The following is a 15,931-nucleotide window of genomic DNA, read 5'->3' on the forward strand; positions in this document are numbered from 1 at the left end:
GCTGTGACTTGGCTGCTTTTTAACAACTTTGGCTGGTTGATCAGTTATGTTTTCTACTGGAAAACAGAGGCCTAGCTTCTGTTATTGGTACCTTGATAGCCTCTAGAGTAGATCGCTGTGGTGCACTCTACATGGTGCTTCCCAAGAAGGATGATTCAGAAACTGTAGCAGGTACAAAGTGTGGTAGGCCGGTGCAAGTAAGCCAAATCATCTCTATTAAAACAAGCACACTGCCAATCGATGAATTTCTGGTCCCAAGTCAATATGCTAGTTTTGTCCTATGTAAAAACAAACAGGAACCGGTGAAACTCGGAAGAACCTGCTCCACATAAAACATAGATATGCCAACTTATTCAGAAGAAAGGAATGGGGCTTTTTCAGCTGCTGGAAATATTACAAAAAGTGACCAGAATTTTTCTGCTTTGTGCCTTTATTAAAATTGGACATTTACCAACATTATTTCACAACCACCAGTAGCAATTTTTAGCCACCAGGTTGAATTCCCCCATTATGAAATCTCATTCTAACCCTTCTCATGTGCTTCCCAGAATCATCCCTATAACACATTTGCAGAAAACAAGAGAAGGCACAATGAGACCACAATGAGACCAATAATGCAATCCTACACATCTAACCTTCAATGGACGTCAATGGACGTCAATGGACAATGGATAACTCTGCATAGGACTGGACTGTAAATCACTTTTCAGGGTTTATTTTTCTTTTTTATACATTCTTTATGTGTTCCTGCATTGCAGGGGGTTGGACTTGATGGCCCTTGGGGTCTCTTCCAACTCTATAATTCTGTTACGTATTACTCCTTTCCTTCCAGTCTCCTGAAATATCACCTTCTGGCAACTAGACAGAAGAGAAGGAGGGGAACTGAGTTGTATGAGCTGTTCTGGGCAAAGGATTTCAAGAATCTACAGTTTCTGCCCTCGTTACTTCCTTGTCAATGAATAAATAAAATCCAAATTAGTAGAAGAAATATAGAAGGATATAAAACAGGTGGATAAAGAAAGGGTGGTAATTTTGGCAGGATGGGTCTTGTTGGCAGGCTAATCTGAAGCTGTGTTCGTGTCTGTGTCTGTGTTTAAAGTCCCATCACATCACAACTGACCTACGGCAACTAATTAGGGTTTTTAAGGCAGAGACTAACAGAGGTGGTTTGCGATTGCGCTTAGGAACAACTATCTCCTCAACAAGACCTCCTAGCTAAACTAGTGAACCAGGAGTTAAGAATGTTGAGTTTAGCGGTACAGCTTTAACTCCCTGCAGAGATGGGGCATCTGTTTGGGGGTATCATGACGGATGCTGCTCTGTTTTAACCTTTGATAATCTCCCTGCATTTTATTTATTTATTTAAACCCGTTAAAGCTTTTCTACCTTGTGGCATCTCAAGGTGACTTGAAATTTAATCAAACAGTTATGAAACACAGAAAAGATTACTGTTTAAAATCTCCATTAGGACTGATAATAAATAAAATGCAAAAGTAGTCAAATTCTGCCCTAAATAGAACTGCCTTCAGTTGTCTCTTGACAATCAAAAATGAGAAGGCCAGGCACACCTACCTAGAGAGGTTGTTCCATAATTATGAAAAAGTCTCTCAGGTGTCCAGAAGATGAGCTTCTTTGATTGATTGGACAGACCGGAGGACCGCTTCCTGCAATCTCACTCTCCAAGTAGGAACATATGGGAAAAGATGGTCCTTCAGATACAGCGCATTGCAATGTTCCTATCCAGATGTAGCTAAGGCACTATAGCTAGATCTGACTGAACCTGGAATGGACACAGCTGGCACGTCAACTGAAGCTGGGCAAAAGCATTCAATGCCATGATAGCTATCTGGTTTTCTACAATGACAGCTGCATCAAGCAGCACTCCCAAGCTGTGCACCTGGCTTTTCAAAGGAAGTATAACCCCAATCCAGAAGGGTTGTCAAGTCCCTGGTCTGCCTTAGCAGTGGCGTAGTGGCTAAGAGCAGTGGCTAAGAGCAGGTGCACTCTGATCTGGAGGAACCGGGTTTGATTCCCAGCTCTGCCGCTTGAGTTGTGGAGGCTTATCTGAGGAATTCAGATTAGCCTGAACACTCCCACACACGCCAGCTGGGTGACCTTGGGCTAGTCACAGCTTCTCGGAGCTCTCTCAGCCTCACCTACCTCACAGGGTGTTTGTTGTGAGGGGGGAAGGGCAAGGAGATTGTAAGCCCCTTTGAGTCTCCTGCAGGAGAGAAAGGGGGGGGGTATAAATCCAAACGCTTCTTCTTCTTCTAACCTCGATAACCTCTGTATTGTCAGGATTAAGTTGTTATGGAGATAATGACAGATTACTTTCAACTGTTAAAATTGCCATTTAAAACTACTTTAAATAATTTTGTACGACACTCTGACCCTGAAGTCAAACAAATGCCATTAACATAATATATACTATATTTATGTCAGGGATTTTTAATTTGTTTGTATGTTTGTTTGACTCACCAGTTCTCAAATCAGTGTTTTGGGGGTACATCCACTAACTTTAAGAGGAGCCTGGATTCTGGAGTTAATGGTCTAAGGGTGCTATTGCAAAGGCAATTATACCAAAGTTTACCTAGGGGCCAAAGGAAATTAGGCACTAAAATCCCATGATGATTAAATTAAGAGTTGTTCCTCCCTTTGGAACGCTTGGGAAAATCCCATCCAACAGGCGTCAAACAGACCACAAAACAAAGTAATTGTTTGACGGTGTCTGCAACTGCAGCATACACACATCCGTGGGAATGTAATGAAGTTCATGGGACAGGATCCCTACTTGCTCATGAAATATTTTCCTTCCTTGGTGCAGTTTAATCAGGAAAATATTTTGCATACTTTCATAAAGTTTCGAATGAAAACTATTTTGCAAAAAACCAAAAAAACATCCAAATGCCTACCTACAGTCCAATCCTGCCCTGCCAAAAGCCAATTAGGTTAACTGAACAAAGTCTCTTGTATTGTTGAAGGCTTTCACGGCCGGAATCACTAGGATGTTGTTGATTTTTAGGGTTGTATGGCCATGTTCCAGTAGTATTTTCTCCTGATGTTTAAGATGCCAGCCAGAGATACTACTGGAACACGGCCATACGACCCGGAAAACCCACAACATCCTAAACTTTTTAGGATGCTTGAGCAACATCCTGTTCAATAGAGGCTGGGAAATGCGGAGCTGTGTGGAAGCAACGTGTCTGCTCACTTTCGACCATGCTGTGTTTGCATGTGTGCCTGCTCCATCCAGACCTTGGCCTGTACCTCTGCTGTATTGCACCTTTGGATTTGACATTTGTGAGTCAGAAATTTCTATGATGACCTTAAAACCAAACTTGACTACCGAGCACTGCCTGCGTGTCTGTATGACACCCAATAGTGGGATTCAGCAGGTTCGTACCACTTCGGCAGAACCGGTTGTTAAAATGGTGCTTGTAAACAACCAGTTGTTAAATTATTTGAATCCCACCACTGGTGGTCACCTGCCTTCTGTGAAACAAGGAGTTCACACTGGGAATAAAGGCAGGGCCCGGTTGGAGTATCATCTTTCCTGGCTGACAGGGCTCCCAGCTCTGAGACCCTTTGAGTAGAAGTCACTGCCATTAAGAACAAGGTTTTCTTGTGAAATCACTTAAGAGGCACCTCTTTTAATGCTTCAAAAGGATCTTGGTGAGAGCTGATAACACCATGTATCATCTCTATGTAAGAAATCAATGGACGACTGCAGAATTATCCTGAACTATCACTTTCAGGAATGAGACACTTTTGAATGGCTCGGATGACCCCAAAATATTGTAGCCTTTGTGTCAAATGCAGGTGACTCTGTTCAAGAGGCAACTGTGACTGTCCAACATTTAATGATCGGGCTTTGATGGCTTTCTCCTTTGTTGGTGAACAAATCAGGATACTGTTCGGATAAGAATTGACCTGGATTCCTTGCCTTCAGCCAAGGGCCACTAGTGTCATCAGAACCTTAGAAAACACTCCAGGAGCTAAAGCTAGTCCAAATGGAAGGGCTTGGAATTAGAAGTGCTGGTCTTGGTATGAGAATCTGAGGAATCTACAATAGCCCACATAAATACCAATGTACAGGTGTGCTTCCATGTAATCAATGGAAGTCATGAAGGATGCCAGATTGAGGGCTTTGGTGACTGAATGTAGGGTCTCCATGAGAAAATGTGTTTGAATCACCAACCTGTTGACATATTTTAGATCTACTACGGCCTGCCTGTTCTTGTTGGAAATCATGAAGAATATGGAGTGGACTCCTTAGCATCTTTCACAAGGAGGAATCTTTTCTATGCTTTTATCATTGGCAAATGTTGTATGACAAACATTGTCTGATGTATTTTGCAGGATCTGGGAGAGGCAAGAAACAGGGGATGGCTGGAAAACTCTATGTATAACGAAATGGAATGATTTGTTGTATCCAATGGTCAAAGTGTGACTGTAGCCACTGATCCCCAAACAGTTGTAGCCTTTTCCCCCACTAGAATTGGCCTGCATCACTGTTTTCCCTCTCTAATATGCCAATCAACTTTGTTAGATCAGAAGGGCTGAAACTGGAAAGACCTGTTGGGGCATGACTCTCTGTGAAAGGTTCCTCTGCTGTTTGGCCTCTATGCTCTTCTCTGGTAAAGCATGGGGACATGTGGTAGGAACAAATGGAGGCCGGGTATAAAGGTTATCTGTCGTTCTTCCAAATTCTTCTTGGCATGGCTTATTTCTTATCTCTACTCTACCAGGATTTTGTCAAGTGTATTCCCAAACAGTCTACCACCTTGAAAAGGGTAGACCATCCCTATGGACTTGGAATGGAGAGCTGCTCGCCAAGCACAAACCACAGGATGTGCCTCATGCTGCAAAGGCACAGAGACTAGGGAGGTAACTGTCTGGAAGGCAGAGTAGTGCTAGTGAAGAAGACTGCTCTCATCTTTCGCAGCATCAGCTGAGCCAGCAAAAGATCAGGACTGGGGGAGAAGAAGGAAGGAAGTCTGGAGTGATGGAGGGGGGAATAGGGTTTCCCCCCCCTTTGTGGGTTTCACAGGCCCCTTTTTATATCAATTTATTTGTGTATTGCACATGAAACACAAGAAATATGAGGCTCAAACCTACTACAAATCTGAATCTTTTCTCTTCCTAGTACAGTGATGGCGAACCTTTTCGAGACCAAGTGCCCAAACTGCAACCCAAAACCCACATATTTATCACAAAGTGCCAACACGGCAATTTAACCTGAATACTAAGGTTTTAGTTTAGAAAAAACGGTTGGCGTGCGTTACTCAGGAGTAAGCTTGGTGGTAGTCAGTGGCTTTGCTTTGAAGCAACCGTGTAACTCTTCCAATGGGTGAATCACAACCCTAGGAGGGTTTACTCAGAAGCAAGTCCCATTGCCAGCAACCAAGCTTACTCCCAGGTAAAGGATCAGCAGCTTTTAGTTAGCTTCCACATGTGAAAATCCAAGTGTGGGGTTTAACAGCGCTTAACAGTGTTACCTACACTGCTTCCCCAAAACAAGGTCTTAGGTTTAATGCTAATAATTGAGCCCAGCGGCCCAGACCAGCCTAGATGTGTGTGGGGGGGGCGACTCTGCGCATGCCCACAGAGAGGGCTCTGAGTGCCACCTCTAGCATCCGTGCCATAGGTTCGCCACCACTGTTAGATTCATGGCTTAAACGGTATGCATTCCCCTCTAGCCCTTCCATGGAAGCAAAGTAGAGGGCATAGTGGAACCTGGTCAACACGTTTCCATTTATTTGTGATACAAAGGAGTCAAATGGGTCACAGAACCAAAACTGCAAACTGAGAAAGCATCAGTAAACTGCAACTGACTGTGATGTCCAAAGCTACTCTTTAAGAATGTGGGTTATTTCTTGCTTACAAAGCAGGAGTCTTAATTATTTTAGAATCCTGCTTTGTATCCAAGGAAGGGGGGGACCCACAATTTGCTGAGGTTCTCAGTTCCAACATCACAATAAGCAGCAGGTTATTGAAGACTTCCTGTGTGCAATTTCAGTGTGGTATAGGGGTGGGGGAGAGGAACAGCCTTACCCCCATGAACTTTGGCTCGCCATGAACAGAAACTGAGGTTTGCTTGTGATAAGAGTGGCAGATAACAGAGAAAATTTATGTTTGATTAAACTGAAGAAATTGCTATTTTAAATAGCAAAATGTTGAACTGGCCGAAGGTTTCTTTTTAGTGCACTTAATCCTTCCAGACATTTTATATAAAAAACACCGATACTTTACTCCTCCTTGATTAATAGTGTAAAATTGAAACTACAAAAGGCCGAGGGATGGAGAGTGGTACAAAGAGAGAGATCATTGCATCGCTAATTTCATTTTTACACCAAGATAAATCCATTCTGCTCAAACAACGTGAAACTGGTGGAATTATACCAATAGTGAATATAAACAGAGGGTGGGGAAGGAAGGAGAGAGAAAAAGCTGGAACTGATCTGACCTATGGCAGATATTCAGGAATTAGTGCAACATTCACTGTTGCTCATGTGTGAACACACACAATGCATTTCTTCTTCTTTCCTCGTTGGTAAGTGCCTGGCTATCACTGTCAAATACATATATTCCCATCATGCCTCAGTATTTTTCAGCCCCATGATGCCCTCACATTTGATTGTGTAGATGAAGTTGAAGTGCACAGGGTATTTACTGATCCAGTTATCTTGTTCTATGACAGGCAGAATCAATCAATCAGGAGGCCAGCTTTGTGCTTGCATATTCCAGGCACATCTCCGCACTTCAGGATACAAGATCACAGTGTTATCCAGCCAAATTTGATCAACAAATGCAGTTCCCCTGTGCCACAGCAATCTCAGATGAAGATGTTATTATGTGGAACTGAGCAAAGTGATAAAGACAGTATAGAGAAAGGGGGGAGGAGTTTAGCTGGGTTTTTCAAGCCGCCTTGAATGTATTTGTTGGGAAAAGGATTAAACTTTTTTTTTTTTTTTGGTCTTGGAGGGCTCTCCCCAAGTTTGATTACTTTTTTTTAACAAAGTAAAAAAAACAAAAACTGGGAAATGTCTATTTCTACAAACCCAAACATCACAGCTCCTCTGAAAATGGCACCATAGGTTAAACATCAAAATGCTAGGCAACAATCTTTTACTAATCAATATTATATTCATATAATATTATATATCACACATAATATTGCACACTTACAGCATGAAAACTGCATTCTACAAATTATCTGAAAGGCGAAAGTATATTTTAAATTATGGCTGCTTTGGACAACACACAAAGGTATCCCCCTCCCCCGAGCTCCTATCCTATCCTACCTTGCGACAAGATGCATGCAACTGTGTCAGTATCTAAGTGCGTTTCAAGCAAAAAAAAAAAAAGTATACCAGGATTTTATTTTGCCAATAGCTTTCCATTTTGCTACTGCCCTGCAGTTATTTTACATTATTCAATCCAAAAAAACCATCGTTTTGATTCTACCTTTCTTTTGCTTTTTAAATCTTTAATGGGAGCCGTTGGCAGTCCAGGGGTACAATTATTACATATCTACAGAAAGAAATTGAAAAATTAATAATACTTTCCCATTCTGTACTACATATAAAAATTATCTAGTCTTAGTGGAATTCTATAGATTCAAACAGGCACCCCACCATGGTTTTCAAAAATAAAATAAAAACCACCTTAGCCTGAATTAGAACAGCCTACATTTAAATCTTTTCAGTCATCACTTTTAAGTAAAGCTTGGGGAATAGCACATTATGTTTTCAAGTCAGAAATTTATTTTAAATCATTCTTTTAATTAAAGGACATTTATTAGGGTAGCTTATGCTACATACTGCCTAAAACCCAGGTAAAACTACCATAAACTTATCAGACTAATGATATTAAAATTGTTTATTGCCTTTTTATAGGTTGTGCTACTTAAGTTACCATTTTTCACAACTATATGCAAAACGTGTGACATCATCCACATCACTTTATTAGAGGGAGTGATGTATGTTTTCATCTGACCTTTGTCTAAACAGCCCCTTAACTATGGAGGGTGGGGGGGAGAGAGCCCGGAGTCATCTATCAGCAAGGGAACAATATAAAAACTGCTACGTCTATTAACTTTTGTTTTCTTTTCCCTATTATTACACTGAACAGTCAAAGCCAACTGGAAAAAAAGGATGCCATTTGGGTTTCTCTTGTCATCATGTGTTAAGTATGAGAAATAAACATGCAATAGCCAAATGGCCAGTAGACAAACACCCACTCCAAGTGACGTACTGTTTTCCATACTACTCAGACAAAATCAAAACAACAGAACTGCTGCAAACAAAAACAAAATCACATTTCCCATAAGCATTCCAGACAGAGCAACACCACAGAGAGGGAGGGAGGGAGAGAGAGAAAGAAAGAAAGAAACTTCTGCTTATGCAGACAAGCAGTATTTACACATTTGTGCACTTAACACAACACTGCTAATGCCGGCATGTTTATCTAGCAATTCTGAAGTTGCATGTCCACACCAGGTTCAACAGCTGGGTCCCTGTGTCAATCTCTTCCATAACGCTAATGACGTTTGGTGATGAAATCCAGGTTTTACACTAGAATACATGAGGTCACAACCTGGCCCCTTGCCTTCAAAGGAGACGTGCAATCCAGCCCAAGGGACCAGGTCTCATTTGCAGAAAAAACAGTAAGGTCACAGGCTAAGGGAGCAAAAGTTCCTCTCTTTTTTGTTGTTACACAGACTAAATGAAATGGGAAGAACTGCCCGGGCAACCACGGGAGGACTGCTTGTTTCAAATGGGATTTCCGAAAGGGAGACACACTTCGTAGTGCTCTCCCCTGAACAGCTGAAGTGTGATGTGTTTAAAACTGCCGCCTGAAAAGAGAAGGGGGGGGAAAAAGACAAGCCTTTCCCTTCCTTTTTCATTAAATGGTGGATTAATGTTGATGGAAACTTCTTAACACCTCTGGTTCAGGAAAGTTAACAGTGTCTGTGTTGAGCTCAGATGCCTGGCGATGAAGCATGGGGCACAGCAGTGAATATCAACAGCTGCATTTTTAGTATTTCAGCTAAGCAGCATCCAGTGTCTCCATCAGAGTGAATTCTTGTCAGCTGTGCTCTTTGCTAACACAATTCCTATGTTTTGCCTGGCAGTAAATGGACGCTTCTGCCCCAGCATCATCTAAACAACTCTGTTAACATTTGCCCTCCAGCGTCTCTCTCTTTGTCCAGTGCCTGTCTTCTAACAGATGTCATCCCAGTCTAATCAAGCATAAAATGGTCATAAATATTTCTTTCTGGTAGATTTCACATTCGCATTTCATGCAGGGACATGATATTTTTCTGCTACCTCCAGGGAGTACCTAATGCAAAAACCAGTTACTTACATTCAAGGCTCATGTTCCTTTACTAAAATGCAGCACATGTTCTCAGTTCAGAGACATAAAGCGCGCGCGCGCACACACACACACACACACAAATACACAGGAGACTTTATCTTCTTTTGTTTAACACCCCCACCCCCTCACTGTGATGTGCACTACAGTTTACACTAAATGCCATCCTCCTGTTTAACATGGAATCCCAAAAGCAGCAATATACCATTCTTATGAAAATCAAACGCAATTGAAACACCTTAATTATTGCCCAAAAGAGATTTAGCTTCAAGATACTTAATTGAACTAACAAGCTATTTAACAAACGCACGACAGATAAGAAAGGCAGCTTTCTATTTGGGCTGATTTTTATGCACAATTTTACAACCTACTTCATCATATTTAGTTAAAACAATAAAATGAACCTAGGGTATAAATTTGAGGTTCATTCCTATTTAGCAGAGGATGAAAAAGAGAGAGAGAGAGAAGGAAAGATAAGTGAGAGAGAGGACTGATTTCCAGTAGTTAAACTTGAATCATTCACAGGGAAACTATGTAAGCTAATTAATTCTGTCTACTTAACGAAAGAAGCCACAGAGAAATCATATTCCTCTCCAACAAACTTCATAGTTAATGTGTCTGAATGTAAAATGAAACCAACCTGAGATTATTTTCAAAGCCATATGTCTATTTGTTACTCATTTCTCCCCCCTCCCCCCCGTTATGTTTGTCAAAACAGAAATCTTATACAGCTATTTAAGACAAACCACAAAACACTCAGCGATAGAGATCACAACAGCGAAGCTTCTCTCTTCCCCCTCCGCCTCCCCTTTCTACGTTCAGCCTAATATTTGATTACTGTTAGTCAAATCAAGCTTTCAGGCAAATAATCTCCATTTTTTAAGTTAATGAGATGTGGTTCATGTCGACAACAGCTTGCAGAAACTTTTAATTCTGATTCCTGCAGGCTGTGCTGGCCTCTTTTACAGCAGCTAGTGCTGTACGAATGAGTCAAATTTGCCAAAATGACTTATAGAGACATGTGCACATTTTAAAGATGCACTAATTAAAAAAAATACCCACTGGTGTCAATTTAAATACCATGAAAATAAACTTCTTTCTTTTTTTTTTAAAGTAGCTCTTGTTGCTTTCCAAAAGCACCTTTAATTCCAACTGGGTGGTTTTCCTCTTTCAAATACCCTCTTTACATAAAAACACATTTCCTCCCCTCTTGGAGGGATGTGGGATTTTGGCACAATTAAAAAATTTATGTTAATATTTGTTTCGCATATGCTATTAACCGAGCCCTCCAGAAAAGTCCTAATTGAAAGAGCATCACATAACCATACTGCTGAGATAAGCAGCTCAAATTTAGAGATCTCCAACCTTCTTTCTTATTTGAACACTCTCTCTCTCTTCTTTAAGACTATCCTAAATCGCTTTAAAACTGCTGTGTGAGCTCCTGTGAGCCGGAGTCCAACGGCCTCAGTCTCCTGCCCCCAATGTTAGAGGGAGCCCAGACACAGAGATTCTCAAAATTCTTTTGGATTTTCAGAGGTTCTCCCTTTTGGCAAAGGGATTCAAACAGTGCAGCTGTTCCATAACACAAGCAGATGTGATAGCGAAAGGGGAGGAGAGGGAAGCAGTTGAGGCTGAGAGGGTTATATCTATTTAAGGGGTTAAATATGCAATTACCGCTGACTAAAACCAGAGAGACATATAGATAAACAGAAGAAATGAAGTCCCCAGGTTCCATTCAGAAGCCTTCATCACATTACTACCAGACAGAAAACTCTTTAAGTACCATTTTCAGATGTTAAATCATTGTTCTCGCAGCACATATTCTTGCTATTCCTGGGGGAACAATATCCGAAGACAGCGTGCTAACAAATGCAATCCAGTAAACAGGCATTTTCCCTCTTGTTGTTAGTACCTTTGTGTTCCAGCTCCCAGATCTGTCATCCATGCCTTCTCTCTGCTTTGAAGTTAAAGTACTGAATGAGCGTTGTCATCTATTATCCAGAGTGTGCATGTAGATTATAAATAAGAAATAAAAGTGACTTTCAGTACACTGCTTTTGCATTAGCAAGTCGCCTTCTCTGTTACCTCCTCTGTCCTTCACACTTTGCTACCAACATTATATCAGAAACCAAACTTTGCCTCCAGAAGGCTGAAAGAAACACCACAGAGGAAAATAATAATAATGACGATGACGATGATAGGTATAGACAACAGAGATATATAGAAGTTTTACTGCAACAAAAGAACTCCTGCCTTTTAAGAATTTTTTCAGTTTTCGCTTTCCATACAAATCCTTAAGTTTGGATGGCGACAGTCCTTCAGGTCCAGACAACAGGCGGGAGTTGGGAAGTTGGACAGTGGCAGAGATGAGCACTGAGATGGAAAAAGGGGAGCCTCTGAATAGGAGCAGAAGATGAGGCATGTGAGATGGGGAAGCACATGGGGGAACTGAAGAATAGGGAGGCTAAAAGATGCTCATGGCTTGCCATACTGAAGTTCAGAGTCCCCAGAACACTGCAGCCAAATCTGTCATTTACATGTTAATTGAAGGGCTCTTATATTTGCATTCTGGGCCTTGAAAAAACAGAAAGCTATTAATCACACTAAAGTTTATTTGTAGGTGGTGGGGGGAGATGTTCTACTATTGATCAATTATTTATATTTAAAATCCACATGTAATGATGTCATTTATCTTATTTATTCTGAGGCACAGGGCAAATACTTTTCCTGCAAGGGGCCAACACAAAATGCTATTCTAGATGACTGGGGGTGTAGGGAAACTACAATCCAAAATTTGCAACATTGTTCTTGATTTGCAGCTAACAAGTGATTGCTTCTTAAAGCAATCACTTGTTAGCTGCATCAAGAACAACGGCTTCGGAAAAGGGGAGTTAAGCCCTCTCCATTCCTTTTCTCCAGTGAAAAACTCCTCATCCTGCTCTACCTCAGACTTCTATGAGCCCCCATCCCATCACTCATATTGCCTAGGTATACGGGTTGATTCTTAATGGCTGGCATCACCAAATGCAACGTATCTCTGATTCCATCTCTTTACATATGTATATAAATGAATTGGGGAAGAACAGAGGCACAGCCTTAGCCCGTGGTTTGAACCTTTAGCACTCAGATCGATAAAGACTGCAATTCCCATCAGCCCTGCCAGGTATGGTTGGCCATTCCCATTGGCTAGGGAGCTGATAAAATTGGCCATGTTGGCTGTAGTCCATAACATCTGGAGTGCCAAAGGTTCGCCACCACTGGCCTAGCCTGATCCCATCAGATCTTGGAAGCTTAAGCAGGGTTGGTACTTGGAAAGGGGACCACCAAGGAAGACTCTTCAGAGGACATCAATGGTAAACCACCTCAGCTTCTTACTTGTACTATGACCAGTCCACTTTGCACAGGAAAACGCCCACTTTAAGTGCAGCTACAATTCTGATAGCAAGCATGCACAGCCACACTATCCACTAGGAGGTCTAAGAACGTAAGAATCACAGCAGTGGTTCAGCATACTGTTCAGTCCGAGCTCCACTGCAGATCTATCAATGAGTTTTAAGCTACATTCCCACATGTTAACAAAGTGGGGATCACAGTTGACAAGTTTGGGTATGCAAAATGTCTAGGGGTGTTCAATTCCCCCACATATTTAAAGGATTAGCTACCATTTCATTTTATTACATTATTAATTTCCACGAGAAACTTACTTCCAGCTTTAGCGTTTTTGCTTTTTATCCAACTGGCATGAAATCTTCAGCTATTATACCAAATAGCAAGGAAAGTTTGCCAGCCAAATTTCAGACAGGTAAGAAACCAGGGAACCAAAGAACAGGAAGAGGCTATTGGAGCACTCAGAAAAAGGAAAGAGGAAATGGTGGGGGAGGGGAAAATTAGAAGTGGTTACTAATTTTTTCTGAGTGCCAAGAAGGGGTTACTAAAGCAACCTCCCTGCCCAATAGGGACTGGAGGTGCATGTGTGCAGTGGCGCCACTGTTTGAATCCTACCACCATCGGAACCTGTTATTAAAATTTTTGGATCCCACCACTACCCCTCCCCCACCACACACACATGCACACAAAATTCTACCAGATAAAAGCCATTGCTGTTAGAATTTCACAATAGTATCTGGGAGATCAAGATTCAAATCTCCACTTCGCAGTGAAAACTCACTGGGCGACCTTTGGCCAGTTCCACATTCTCAGCCTAATCTACATCTCAGAGTTGTTGTGAGGAGAAAATAGAGGAGAGGACAATGGGGATGCTCTGGGTCCTCAAAGTAGGTGGGGAAAGGTTACAAATTAAGAAAATCAATAACAAATATAGCTGAAGGAGGACAGATAAAAGGTAATTTGGTTGGTGAGTGGAGAGAAGGAAGCAGGTACACATAGGAATATGAACGTTGCCAAGAGGAAGACAGAGTTGAAAAATAAGAGGCCCCCCCCACAAGTAATTGGGGGTTCTCAGTGTACAACTGGGTCCAGTCCAGTAGGAAGTACAACACAATTAGGCGCAGCCTGGTGGCCAGCACCACTGAGCTGTACCATAGTTTTTCTCAGTAGAGGCTGTTAGTGGGAAGGAAGGAGGGAAAGTTGAAGATGGTGGAAGATAAAGGTAGATTGGCAGGTGGTTGGGGACAAGAGAAGGAATCAGAAAAAGGGAGAGCCTTTCAGGAAAGGAAATGGAAGAAGGGAAAGCAAGATGCCCCTGGCAAATCCTGTGGGTCCATATTTGTCATACCTATTTATTTGGCTCAGAATACATATACAAACATACTATCCCTATGAAAGGCAACCAAAAAGATATCAATTTAGCATAAAACAAACGTCAAAACCAGTTTTTTAGCGTGCGGTCATCTCACATGTTTGTTCAAGCTTGCAGAACAATCTGAAACCTGAAATTGATGGTGGGGGGAATAAACCCCCCATATGATAAAAGAATGACTGTAGTTTCAAGAAACAGAAGCCCCTTGGTGGCTGTTGCTAGGCAACGAAAGCATTCCAGGCTTGGTTCTCCTCAGTAAAAGGCGGCGGGGGGGGGGGGGGCTCTTTTTCTATGTTATCTCCAGGCCCAAACTGGAGGTTGACCACCCTATAAGGAGAGCAGGAAAAGGGGAGAGATTATGGGAATTTCTGGAAAGGGAAAGGGGGAATAGTGGTGGAGGATGAGGTGAGATGTCTTTTGTAAGTCCTTGTGGGTGCCCACTTGTATATTCTGATAGCCAAGTCAGCCAAATCTGAGGACACTTAAATGCAGTGATTGTAGCTATATACAGGCAAGACAGACCTTCCCACAATCCTGAAAAATGTCCCGGGTTTACAGAAAAATCTGAAATTTAAAAATATACATTGGATTTTTTTTTTAAAAACCCACAGCAGCCCCTGCAGCCTACATCTCTGACAAAGGCCAGTATGGGCTCAATGCTCCAATGCCATCCATTTTCAGGACTAGTTGATTATTGTCATCTAAGTAGGACATCCATTCCACATACCTCACCCCTTCTCAATCCACATTCTCAGGAAGATATGAAAAATTCTATGCATATCTCCACCTTGCAGAACACTCCAATGAGACTATCTCAAAAGTGACCGAATTCTGTGCTGAGACTTTGTCTATAAGAAAGCAGATATTCCAAACTTTTTAATAACCTTTACATATAATTAATTACAGCACAACAAGGCTATGAATTTTATTCACCGTACATTCATTTTACATTTGTATGTAAATTGTGCTGTTAAATTGTAGTTGACTGATCTTTCGATCGCAATAAATGTTTACTGTCATTGGAAAAACCCCAAATGATAAAGGGAATGCCTATAGCTTTAAGAAACAGCCTGGATGGATGTTGCCACAACATTGTGGGCTTGTTTCTCTGGGTAAAGGGCAGAGGGGAAGGATCCTTTCCAGGGCTGTTTTGTTCTTTGAAGGAGGACTCATTGGGGCTAGGCCCATTTGACAGGATGTAAAGCTAATGAAAGATTGATGAATGGAGACTATTATTATGGATTGATGAATCTTCATGAAAGATTGATGAAGGAGACTATTATTATTACTACTACTACTACTACTACTACTACTACTACTACTACTACTACATTTGATAAACCGCTCACCCCTCCCAGAGGGATGAAGCAGGGAAGGGATATGGGGGTTGCCAGGGGGAGGGATAAATAATACAGGGAGGAGGATACAGAGGAAGACAGATGCCCTCCACAAATACTTGAAGGTTCCCTGCCATGTAAGTGGGCCTGGCCCATTAGATTGCACCATAAAACTGGGCCATAGTTTTTCTATGAAGAATCTGGAGGAGGGACGGAGGAGAGAAGGAAAGCTGAAGGGGCAAAGAAATCTAGGTTAGCTGTTGGAACAAGAGACGGAAGCAGGAGAAGGGGAGAGGCTGTAAGGGCTTTCAGGGAAGAGAAAGAGGCAATAGTAAAGGAGGGGGAAATAAGATGCCTCACACTAGTTCTTGCAGGTTCTCACTTGTACATTCATAATTTCTGGTTTATAAATCCTTTAGCAAACCCGCCACCAGAAGGTAAGACACAGTTGCAATTG

At 41.8% G+C, this 15,931-nt stretch overlaps 1 protein-coding gene across 13 annotated transcripts in view; it reads right to left on the reverse strand.

The window, feature by feature from the left end:
- The window catches only part of FOXP1 (forkhead box P1), a 641,222-nt gene that overhangs the window by 237,347 nt on the left and 387,944 nt on the right, over positions 1-15,931 (reverse strand). The window contains exon 2 of one of the 13 annotated variants that reach the window (XM_048490256.1): positions 11,291-11,369. The exons of the other annotated variants lie outside the window; for them this stretch is intronic. Within the exon in view, the coding sequence (XP_048346213.1) occupies positions 11,291-11,323 (33 nt within the window). The 5' untranslated portion in view covers positions 11,324-11,369. The remainder of the gene's footprint in view (positions 1-11,290; positions 11,370-15,931) is intronic. 13 annotated transcript variants of the gene reach the window in all.

The sequence above is a fragment of the Sphaerodactylus townsendi genome, linkage group LG03 (genome assembly GCF_021028975.2).
Source record: "Sphaerodactylus townsendi isolate TG3544 linkage group LG03, MPM_Stown_v2.3, whole genome shotgun sequence".
Lineage (NCBI taxonomy): Eukaryota > Metazoa > Chordata > Lepidosauria > Squamata > Sphaerodactylidae > Sphaerodactylus > Sphaerodactylus townsendi.